We start from the raw sequence: 12747 nt of genomic DNA on the forward strand, positions 1-12747 counted from the left end.
GAATCATAGTTTATAAAATTGGAACCAAGAATAAAAGAATGAAAATTAATGGTCATAAGGAACCTTGTGTTATGCTTTTAGAATAGTGGTCAAGAATGGTTTTTTGTTAATAAAATTGGTTTGAATTAATAATTTTAACCTGAAATATAAATCTGAGGTTTTTATCCAAAATGATCAGAATTTTTTTAAAGAAAACATCTAAAAATTTAAGAAGTTATGGTTTGAACAAGCTTAGTGAAACTGTTAAGAAAAATGCTGTTGAAACTAAACAGAGAGCAGCACATTCATATATCTATTGTATCACTATTGTATGTCTTCTCATGTATCTTCGATGGACTCTGACAACATATGCATGATTTAACTGATTCAAATATTGATATAGATTAACAGTAAAAGATGAAGCCCTGCTATATTCCATTATATTTTTTAGAACACATAAAATACAGAGCCATCATATCATTCACATATTTTAGTTTTCATATGATTCATATCACTATGGTACTTGATCTGTGTCATTTTGCATGCTATGCTTATAAAAGAATCATCAGATACATATATAGGGTTCCAATATGTCATAATTGTTGCAGCCAGTTAGGTATTTTTAGACTTTCAATGTACACTGTATAAGGAAAAAGTAACATAGACTTATCTATTCGCCAGCTGGCAATTATTATGTGTGTGGCACATTCTCTATGTAAACATTGCAAAACTATTTGGAAAATTAGCTTTTTTAAATGGAACTAAAAAAATCTCCCTTCTCATTACTCTGGGTCACAGTTATTTATCAAGGTGGGACACTATTTACATTATTATATCCCTTTCTTCAAAAGTTTAAAAGAAATCATTTTAAGGAAAAGATTGCTTTCATGCAATCAAAACACGTATATGACTGGCTTGAAAGCTGCAAGACCTAACCACTACTTTTTGAGAGCAAAACAATATAGTTCATTAACTCAGCATACTATAGTATACATTCTACCCATGAACATTTGAAGAAATTTATCACTATAATATATACTCAAATATTTAAGTTAGCTGATAGTTAAATGTATTCATATGACCATAATTGTCCAAAAGGCTACATAAGTTGTGCATGGTGCAATAATCATTGTATATAGAACATCAAGGATGTCACTGTTAAAGTAATATTATATTTGAATGGGAGTTATTTTTCTGTGACCATAATTGTTGTTGAACTAAATACAACTATGGATAAAGAAATATATCTCCAATTTATGATATTGCCTTCCATATTGCTTTGCATAATGTAATGTTTAATTTTTAGTTCCCACTAAAAAATGAATGCAAGCATTCCAGCAGTTCTCACAAGCACTTTAATTTTCATTCTATGAAGTTACAGGACTGTTGAATGTCTTAATTGGGCTAAAGTTATAAAATAACAAATGCATTTTTGTTCATAAATAACATATTAACTGGTATTAATTTATCACAATCATATTACATTTATATAAATGTTTCTAAGTTATAATCTCTTTATATATTTCTTTGTTTGGTTTTGGTAAAAACATCTGCATAAAGACAAAACAAGGTAATTAAATTCGCCGGGTTTTTTATTTCAGATGGTGGAGTTTGTCAGCTAATGAATTACTGCACTGCCAACAGCTGTTTGAATGGTGGCACATGTTTCTCCTCCTATGGTGGCTATATCTGTAGATGTGCTCTGGGTTACTCTGGGCCTAGTTGTCAATTCATCGTAGATAACTGTGCTGCTCAGCCGTGTGTTAATAATGGTGTCTGTACCAATGGGGTCAACTCCTATACATGTACTTGTCCATTAACTGGAACAGGAGGTAGGATTATAACATCAAGAACTCCTTTAAAGCTAACCGAGTTAGGTTTAACGAAAGACAAGTATTATGTCTCTTGTTTAACTTAAAAAATCCACAATTTGAAATCAAATTCAGAAATAAATGTAATTAAAATAATTCAGAAGAAACACTATTGATAAAAACTTTCATTTGAGTGAAAAATATTACTTTTCTCTAGATTTTTGGTTTAATGTAAAGTTAATATGAAATGATTCAATTTCTTTTTCAATTGTGTTTGTATCATTAAATGTTGTTACTTCAAATGCAAAAGTTAAATTTATATTTTATAAGAATTTGACAATATGAATCTTACTAACATTCAATTGTGTATATTTTCAGGATCTCTGTGTTTAGACAACAAAGATAACTGTGCTCCCTACCCTTGTGTTATAGCCAACACCATACAATGTTTTGACAGAATAAATGATTATTACTGTAGATGTAAGGCAGGCTTCAGAGGCCAGAATTGCTCAGTAAGTAAAGAGTGTTTATAAAATATAAATTGAAAAGAAATATACATGATATTTTAAAAAGTATAGGGTTGCTATAGAATGACATCTTTCTCCTAGGCTTTACATACTTCTTATATCCAAATGTACCAAAATATAGAAATTGTTCTTATAGTATTTAGCAGATTAAATCAAGACTTTTATAGGTTCTTGAATGAACACTGCAAAATTTTATAATTTTAAACACAATTCTTTGGATTCATTATTATTGGTTGAATACCTATTTTCATGGGTTTTGTTGTAACAAGCCTCGGTGAACCACAAATTCAAGAATTCAATGAAATACCATTTTTTAGCTCACCTGGCCCAAAGGGCCAAGTGAGCTTTTCTCATCACTTGGCGTCCGGCGTCCGTCGTCCGTCGTCCGTCGTCGTCCGGCGTTAGCTTTTACAAAAATCTTCTCCTCTGAAACTACTGGGCCAAATCAAACCAAACTTGGCCACAATCATCATTGGGGTATCTAGTTTAAAAAATGTGTGGCGTGACCCGGTCATCCAACCAAGATGGCCGCCACGGCTAAAAATAGAACATAGGGGTAAAATGCAGTTTTTGGCTTATAACTCAAAAACCAAAGCATTTAGAGGAAATCTGACATGGGGTAAAAATGTTTATCAGGTCAAGATCTATCTGCCCTGAAATTTTCAGATGAATCTGTTAACCTGTTGTTGGGTTGCTGCCCCTGAATTGGTAATTTTGAGGAAATTTTGCTGTTTTTGGTTATTATCTTGAATATTATTATAGATAGAGATAAACTGTAAACAGTAAAAATGTTCAGCAAAGTTAGATTTACAAATAAGTCAACATGACCGAAATGGTCAGTTGACCCCTTTAGGAGTTATTGCCCTTTATAGTCAATTTTTAACCATTTTTCATAAATCTAAGTAATCTTTTACAAAAATCTTCTCCTCTGAAACTACTGAGCCAAATTAATCCAAACTTGGCCACAATCATCTTTGGGGTATCTAGTTTAAAAAATGTGTGGCGTGACCCGGTCAACCAACCAAGATGGCCGCCACGGCTAAAAATAGAACATAGGGGTAAAATGCAGTTTTTGGCTTATAACTCAAAAACCAAAGCATTTTGAGGAAATTTGACATGGGATAAATATGTTTATCAGGTCAATATCTATCTGCCCTGAAATTTTCAGATGAATTGGACAATCGGTTGTTGGCTTGCTGCCCTCCAATTGTTAATTTTTAAAGAAATTTTGCCGTTTTTGGTTATTATCTTGAATACTATTATAGATAGAGATAAACTGTAAACAGCAATAATGTTCAGCAAAGTAAGATCTACAAATTAGTCAATATGACCTAAATGGTCAATTGACCCCTTAAGGAGTTATTGCCCTTTATAGTCAATTTTTAACAATTTTCATTAATTCGGTAAATTTATGTAAATTTTTACCAAATATTTTTCTCTGTTACTAATGGGCAAGGTTCATTATAGATATAATTGTAAGAAGCAAGAACGTTCAGTAAAGTAAGAACTTCAAACACATCACCATCACCAAAATACAATTTTGTCATGAATCCATTTGTGTCCTTTGTTTAATATGCACATAGACCAAGGTGAGCGACACAGGCTCTTTAGAGCCTCTAGTTAGCTCACCTGGCCCGAAGGGCCAAGTGAGCTTTTCTCATCACTTGGCGTCCGGCGTCCGGCGTCGTCCATCGTCGTCCGTCGTCGTCCGTCGTCGTCCGTCGTCGTCGTCGTCCGTCATCGTTAACTTTTACAAAAATCTTCTCCTCTGAAACTACTGGGCCAAATCAAACCAAACTTGGCCACAATCATCATTGGGGTATCTAGTTTAAAAAATGTGTGGCGTGACCCGGTCAACCAACCAAGATGGCCGCAAGGCTAAAAATAGAACATAGGGGTAAAATGCAGTTTTTGGCTTATAACTCAAAAACCAAAGCATTTAGAGCAAATCTGACAAAGGGTAAAAATGTTTATCAGGTCAAGATCTATCTGCCCTGAAATTTTCAGATGAATCGGTCAATCGGTTGTTGGGTTGCTGCCCCTGAATTGGTAATTTTGAAGAAATTTTGCTGTTTTTGGTTATTATCTTGAATATTATTATAGTTAGAGATAAACTGTAAACAGCAATAATGTTCAGCAAAGTAAGATCTACAAATAAGTCAACATGACCAAAATGGTCAGTTGACCCGTTTAGGAGTTATTGCCCTTTATAGTCAATTTTTAACCATTTTTCTTTAATTAAAGTAATCTTTTACAAAATCTTCTCCTCTGAAACTACTTGGCCAAATTAATCCAAACTTGGCCACAATCATCTTTGGGGTATCTAGTTTAAAAAATGTGTGGCGTGACCTGGTCAACCAACCAAGATGGCCGCCACGGCTAAAAATAGAACAAAGGGGTAAAATGCAGTTTTTGGCTTATAACTCAAAAACCAAAGCATTTTGAGGAAATCTGACAGGGATAAAAATGTTTATCAGGTCAAGATCTATCTGCCCTGAAATTTTCAGATGAATCATTCAATCGGTTGTTGGGTTGCTGCCCCTGAATTGGTAATTTTGAGGAAATTTTGCTGTTTTTGGTTATTATCTTGAATATTATTATAGATAGAGATAAACTGTAAACAGCAATAATGTTCAGCAAAGTAAGATCTACAAATAAGTCAACATGACCAAAATGGTCAGTTGACCCGTTTAGGAGTTATTGCCCTTTATAGTCAATTTTTAACCATTTTTCGTAAATTAAAGTAATCTTTTACAAAAATCTTCTCCTCTGAAACTTCTTGGCCAAATTAATCCAAACTTGGCCACAATCATCTTTGGGGTATCTAGTTTAAAAAATGTGTGGCGTGACCTGGTCAACCAACCTAGATGGCCACCACCGCTAAAAATAGAACATAGGGGTAAAATGCAGTTTTTGGCTTATAACTCAAAAACCAAAGCTTTTGAGGAAATCTGACATGGGATAACAATGTTTATCAGGTCAAGAACTATCTGCCCTGAAATTTTCAGATGAATCGGTCAATCGGTTGTTGGGTTGCTGCCCCTGAATTGGTAATTTTGAGGAAATTTTGCTGTTTTTGGTTATTATCTTGAATATTATTATAGATAGAGATAAATTGTAAACAGCAATAATGTTCAGCAAAGTAAGATCTACAAATAAGTCAACATGACCAAAATGGTCAGTTGACCCGTTTAGGAGTTATTGCCCTTTATAGTCAATTTTTAACCATTTTTCGTAAATTAAAGTTATCTTTTACAAAAATCTTCTCCTCTGAAACTTCTTGGCCAAATTAATCCAAACTTGGCCACAATCATCTTTGGGGTATCTAGTTTAAAAAATGTGTGGCGTGACCTGGTCAACCAACCAAGATGGCCACCACCGCTAAAAATAGAATATAGGGGTAAAATGCAGTTTTTGGCTTATAACTCAAAAACCAAAGCTTTTGAGGAAATCTGACATGGGATAACAATGTTTATCAGGTCAAGAACTATCTGCCCTGAAATTTTCAGATGAATCGGTCAATCGGTTGTTGGGTTGCTGCCCCTGAATTGGTAATTTTGAGGAAATTTTGCTGTTTTTGGTTATTATCTTGAATATTATTATAGATAGAGATAAATTGTAAACAGCAATGATGTTCAGCAAAGTAAGATCTACAAATAAGTCAACATGACCAAAATGGTCAGTTGACCCCTTTAGGAGTTATTGCCCTTTATAGTCAATCTTTAACCATTTTTCATAAATCTAAGTAATCTTTTACAAAATCTCCACTGAAACTACTAGGCCACAATCATCTTTGGGGTATCTAGTTTGAAAAATGTGTCCGATGACCTGGCCATTCAACCAAGATGGCCGCCACGGCTAAAAATAGAACATAGGGGTAAAATGCAGTTTTTTGCTTATAACTATGAAACAAAAGCATCTAGAGCAAATCTGACAAGAAGTTAAATTGTTAATCAAGTCAATATCTATCTGCCCTGAATTTTTCAGATGAATAGGACAACTGGTTGTTGGGTTGCTGCCCTCCAATTGGTAATTTTTAAAGAAATTTTGCCGTTTTTGGTTATCTTGAATACTATTATAGATAGCGATAAACTGTAAACAGCAATAATGTTCAGCAAAGTAAGATCTACAAATAAGTCAACATGACCTAAATGGTCAATTGACCCCTTAAGGAGTTATTGCCCTTTATAGTCAATTTTTAACAATTTTCATTAATTTGGTAAATTTATGTAAATTTTTACCAAATATAGTTCTCTGTTACTAATGGGCAAAGTTCATGATAGATATAATTGTAAGAAGCAAAATCGTTCAGTAAAGTAAGAACTTCAAACACATCACCATCACCAAAATACAATTTTGTCATGAATCCATTTGTGTCCTTTGTTTAATATGCACATAGACCAAGGTGAGCGACACAGGCTCTTTAGAGCCTCTAGTTTATGCTTTGTATGCAAAGATAAGCAAAACCACGGAATCAAATATCATCAAAAATTCAAGTTTGTCCAGTCAACAATAAGAAATGAATCCACATGTACAGTGAAATTGAGAGCTTACAACTATCAAAAGTAGATTTTCTATATGGGTGATTTTGTTTTAAAAAATTAATACATTTACAAAATTTCAAAAGAGGTCATAATGGTTTAATCATTTAGATATTATATGTTTTAAGCACAAACTGTTATGACATGGTTGTTTAACTTTTTATAACAGTTAGGAAACACAGATTGCAACAGTTTTCCTTGTCTACATGGTGGCACTTGTTCTGCCACTTCCACAGGTTACCAATGTGCATGTGCCACTGGTTGGTATGGTAACAACTGTGAAAACATGATAGATAACTGTGCCCCAACATCACAGTGTGCTAATGCTGCTACCTGTTATAATACAGTCATAGGGTACCAGTGTTTGTAAGTATGGCAGTAAATATTAAATTTCTTATGATAAGCATAGATTTTTGGAATACGATTGCTTTCAAGCAATCTGTAGACTTATACCGGTGACTCAGAACATTGACCTCACATCAATCGTTTTATTCTAAACATTAAGGAACATCTCAGATTCTTATGATTGTCTTGCTTTAAAAGGTAAAAACAAACAAAGGGATTAAACTTAAACAACTTTACTATAATGTTCTTTTCATAATCTTCATGTTTGACATTTCCCCTGACTTTAGCATATTAATCTATTGCAATAATTAATCATAATATCTAATAAAATTTGTAGATTTTGCTAATTTTAAAAGTCCTTATATTTGTATAAGGAAACATTTGATTATAGTGGAAAATTGTTTTAAGGTTGAATAAGCTACAATTAAAATTTGCTCGCCGGTCCCTTTCTGTGATTACCATTAGATAACACTGGTTCATTTGCCAATCAATCTACGATATTTCTTCAATCGAGACAGTTAAATTTTAATAATTAAAATTTAAATTTTAATAATTAAAATTTAACTGTTATAATATATTTAAATTTCGTTCATAGTCTTTTCAAAAATGATTAACGGTTCTTTATATTGGTATGTAATCATTTTAAACGTTTCAAATTTATGAAATCGTACATCAATGTTTTTGATACACCAATAACAAAACTGAAATATATTGAAGGTATACATTTTGTAATTATTCAAAATTATATCAGAAAGGTAAACTTAATTATAAAAAAATTAACCTGTTAAGGGGAGAGAATGCTCGCATAACTTTTTCGAATTGGCACATAATACAACGGAATGTCACTCTTGCATACAAATGGCACATCAATAGAATTAATTAACTGTGCAATCGTGCTCCACCTTCAATGATGATTCTAAATTATAAATTTAACCAAAAGTTGTTAATCTATAGATAGTGAAGACTAATGAAAGCTAACCCACTGTAAAAATATTTCTTTGCAATTTTTTTTAATTTTCTCAGGAAAAAGATCGAGTCAGCTCAAAATTAATGTTTTTACACAATATTTGAATAAAGTAGTTAAAGATTATTCGCTTCTCATATTCGCTTCTCAAAGTGTAAGACGCAATAAAAATCGTATGCTTGCACCATCCTACCCAAATACGGATTTAATTAAGTCCTGAACATTTCAACATTTCTCTATATATTTATAACAAAACCGGTTTTAACCAAATCACAAGTATGTGTTAAGATCCAACTAAATACCTATTTCCCGATATGGTCAGGTAAAATTGCTACTGACTTATATGCATGTTTTTAACAACACTGAAAATCAGAATTAAGCAGTATTTATATTTAGTGTTTTTATAAATTTAGAAACACCTCAGAGGGAATTCCCCAGTTTTGATAAAAATGCGAGAGTTCTTTGAATTCCGATAAATCTATTTCTGTCATATAAGAACTGAAGTGGATATTTTCTCATTTGTTACCATTATGAAACTGATATTTGAGTTTCTTCCATATTATCGTTTCGAGTTGTCTCCCTTCTGGAAATAACTTCCGTGAATTTTGATTCAAAACATCAAGTCGAGTATTAGCTCGTTCTGTCGATAAACGTAGTATTATATTAAAAACCATCGCAATTTAAACCAAAGAATGTGTACGGAAAGGAGTCATGATCACTGACCCAAAGGAAATTTAAAGAGTTAGGAATGGGGTTCCTCCTAGAATTAACGTAGGAAAATAGGTGATCAGATACGAAGTGAAATACCTTCTCTCACTCTGAGTCTCAGTGACTGCTGTGGAAAGTAAACTTGGAATTGATAGTACAAAAATAAAACACAATGGGCCTATCAAAGTACATTGTTCATACACTTTTATCCAGGATTGACTATTTTGTAACTATTCAGATTACGTAAATTATATTTTACATGTGCAGTTGACTTAGTTTTGAAAATAATATGATTAAACTACATGTTTACATCTGTCAATGAAGCAATGGCAATCTTATCCCTCAGAGTAATCTGCTCTTTGATTTATGACATGACATTAACAGTACTTGTAGTACTAATTTTCACAACTTATATCGAACAAAAAGAAAATTTGATTATTACATTGTTTGCGATCATATACTGTGAATTTAGTGTAAAAAAGTGATAATTTCACTCTTCTGACATTGTACAACAATAGATATTGTCAAGACATTGTCAATAATGTCACATTAAATAAATTATGAATGCGTAGAAAAAGATATAGCCCCTTACATTTTCTACTTTAATTCAATTTAAAGGACCATTGTCCATCAAATAAAAAGAGTCAATAATCAAAGAATTCAAGTATCCTAAATCATTCAACTCTTGTGACAGAGTTTGCATACACTTATTTAATATTTTTTTGTTTTTACAGATGCCCTACTGGTTTCCGTGGTGACAAATGTGATGTTGATTACAACTTATGTACCATTACCTCCCCTTGTGTTGGTCCAAACAGTACCTGTTCCTTGAGTAATGGTGCACCATCTTGTCAATGTGCTAGTGGTAAGGGGTCATTTTATTAGAAATCACACCATTTATTATGTTAGTGCATAAAAAACATTTTAAATAAGCATGAAAATGATTACACATCAAGAGACTATTATGTCTGACATCATATTTATATGATTACACATCAACAGACTATTATGTCTGACATCATATTTATATGATTACACGTCAAGAGACTATTATGTCTGACATCATATTTATATGATTACACATCAAGAGACTGTTATGTCTGACATCATATTTATATGATTACACATCAAGAGACTGTTATGTCTGACATCATATTTATATGATTACACATCAAGAGACTGTTATGTCTGACATCATATTTATATGATTACACATCAAGAGACTGTTATGTCTGACATCATATTTATATGATTACACGTCAAGAGACTATTATGTCTGACATCATATTTATATGATTACACATCAAGAGACTGTTATGTCTGACATCATATTTATATGATTACACATCAAGAGACTATTATGTCTGACATCATATTTATATGATTACACGTCAAGAGACTATTATGTCTGACATCATATTTATATGATTACACATCAACAGACTATTATGTCTGACATCATATTTATATGATTACACATCAAGAGACTATTGTGTCTGACATCATATTTATATGATTACACATCAACAGACTATTATGTCTGACATCATATTTATATGATTACACATCAAGAGACTGTTATGTCTGACATCATATTTATATGATTACACATCAAGAGACTGTTATGTCTGACATCATATTTATATGATTACACATCAAGAGACTATTATGTCTGACATCATATTTATATGATTACACGTCAAGAGACTATTATGTCTGACATCATATTTATATGATTTCACGTCAAGAGACTATTATGTCTGACATCATATTTATATGATTTCACGTCAAGAGACTATTATGTCTGACATCATATTTATATGATTTCACGTCAAGAGACTATTATGTCTGACATCATATTTATATGATTACACATCAAGAGACTATTATGTCTGACATCATATTTATATGATTACACATCAAGAGACTATTATGTCTGACATCATATTTATATGATTACACATCAAGAGACTATTATGTCTGACATCATATTTATATGATTACACGTCAAGAGACTATTATGTCTGACATCATATTTATATGATTTCACATCAAGAGACTGTTATGTCTGACATCATATTTATATGATTACACGTCAAGAGACTATTATGTCTGACATCATATTTATATGATTACACATCAAGAGACTATTATGTCTGACATCATATTTATATGATTACACGTCAAGAGACTATTATGTCTGACATCATATTTATATGATTACACATCAAGAGACTGTTATGTCTGACATCATATTTATATGATTACACGTCAAGAGACTGTTATGTCTGACATCATATTTATATGATTACACATCAAGAGACTATTATGTCTGACATCATATTTATATGATTACACGTCAAGAGACTGTTATGTCTGACATCATATTTATATGATTACACATCAAGAGACTATTATGTCTGACATCATATTTATATGATTACACGTCAAGAGACTGTTATGTCTGACATCATATTTATATGATTACACATCAAGAGACTATTATGTCTGACATCATATTTATATGATTACACATCAAGAGACTATTATGTCTGACATCATATTTATATGATTTCACATCAAGAGACTGTTATGTCTGACATCATATTTATATGATTACACATCAAGAGACTGTTATGTCTGACATCATATTTATATGATTACACGTCAAGAGACTATTATGTCTGACATCATATTTATATGATTTCACGTCAAGAGACTATTATGTCTGACATCATATTTATATGATTACACGTCAAGAGACTATTATGTCTGACATCATATTTATATGATTACACGTCTAGAGACTGTTATGTCTGACATCATATTTATATGATTACACATCAAGAGACTATTATGTCTGACATCATATTTATATGATTACACGTCAAGAGACTGTTGTGTCTGACATCATATTTATATGATTACACATCAAGAGACTATTATGTCTGACATCATATTTATATGATACATCAAGAGACTATTATGTCTGACATCATATTTATATGATTACACATCAAGAGACTATTATGTCTGACATCATATTTATATGATTACACGTCAAGAGACTATTATGTCTGACATCATATTTATATGATTACACGTCAAGAGACTATTATGTCTGACATCATATTTATATGATTACATCATATTTATATGATTACACGTCAAGAGACTATTGTGTCTGACATCATATTTATATGATTACACGTCAAGAGACTATTATGTCTGACATCATATTTATTTGATTACACATCAAGAGACTATTATGTCTGACATCATATTTATATGATTACACGTCAAGAGACTATTATGTCTGACATCATATTTATATGATTTCACGTCAAGAGACTATTATGTCTGACATCATATTTATATGATTACACATCAAGAGACTGTTATGTCTGACATCATATTTATATGATTACACATCAAGAGACTATTATGTCTGACATCATATTTATATGATTACACGTCAAGAGACTGTTGTGTCTGACATCATATTTATATGATTACACATCAAGAGACTATTGTGTCTGACATCATATTTATATGATTACACATCAAGAGACTATTGTGTCTGACATCATATTTATATGATTTCACATCAAGAGACTGTTATGTCTGACATCATATTTATATGATTACACATCAAGAGACTATTATGTCTGACATCATATTTATATGATTACACGTCAAGAGACTATTATGTCTGACATCATATTTATATGATTACACATCAAGAGACTGTTATGTCTGACATCATATTTATATGATTACACATCAAGAGACTATTATGTCTGACATCATATTTATATGATTACACGTCAAGAGACTGTTATGTCTGACATCATATTTATATGATTACACAT

The 12747-nt window shown here is 31.7% G+C and overlaps 1 protein-coding gene across 1 annotated transcript in view; it reads left to right on the plus strand.

Moving 5' to 3' along the window:
- LOC134699015 (uncharacterized) overlaps positions 1–12747 on the plus strand; it is a 106779-nt gene that overhangs the window by 56976 nt on the left and 37056 nt on the right. The window contains exons 39-42 of the mRNA XM_063560707.1: positions 1581–1811; positions 2169–2302; positions 7028–7224; positions 9610–9740. Of these exons, the coding sequence (XP_063416777.1) occupies positions 1581–1811; positions 2169–2302; positions 7028–7224; positions 9610–9740 (693 nt within the window). The remainder of the gene's footprint in view (positions 1–1580; positions 1812–2168; positions 2303–7027; positions 7225–9609; positions 9741–12747) is intronic.

The sequence above is a fragment of the Mytilus trossulus genome, unplaced genomic scaffold, assembly GCF_036588685.1.
Source record: "Mytilus trossulus isolate FHL-02 unplaced genomic scaffold, PNRI_Mtr1.1.1.hap1 h1tg000024l__unscaffolded, whole genome shotgun sequence".
In the NCBI taxonomy this organism is placed as follows: Eukaryota; Metazoa; Mollusca; class Bivalvia; order Mytilida; family Mytilidae; genus Mytilus; species Mytilus trossulus.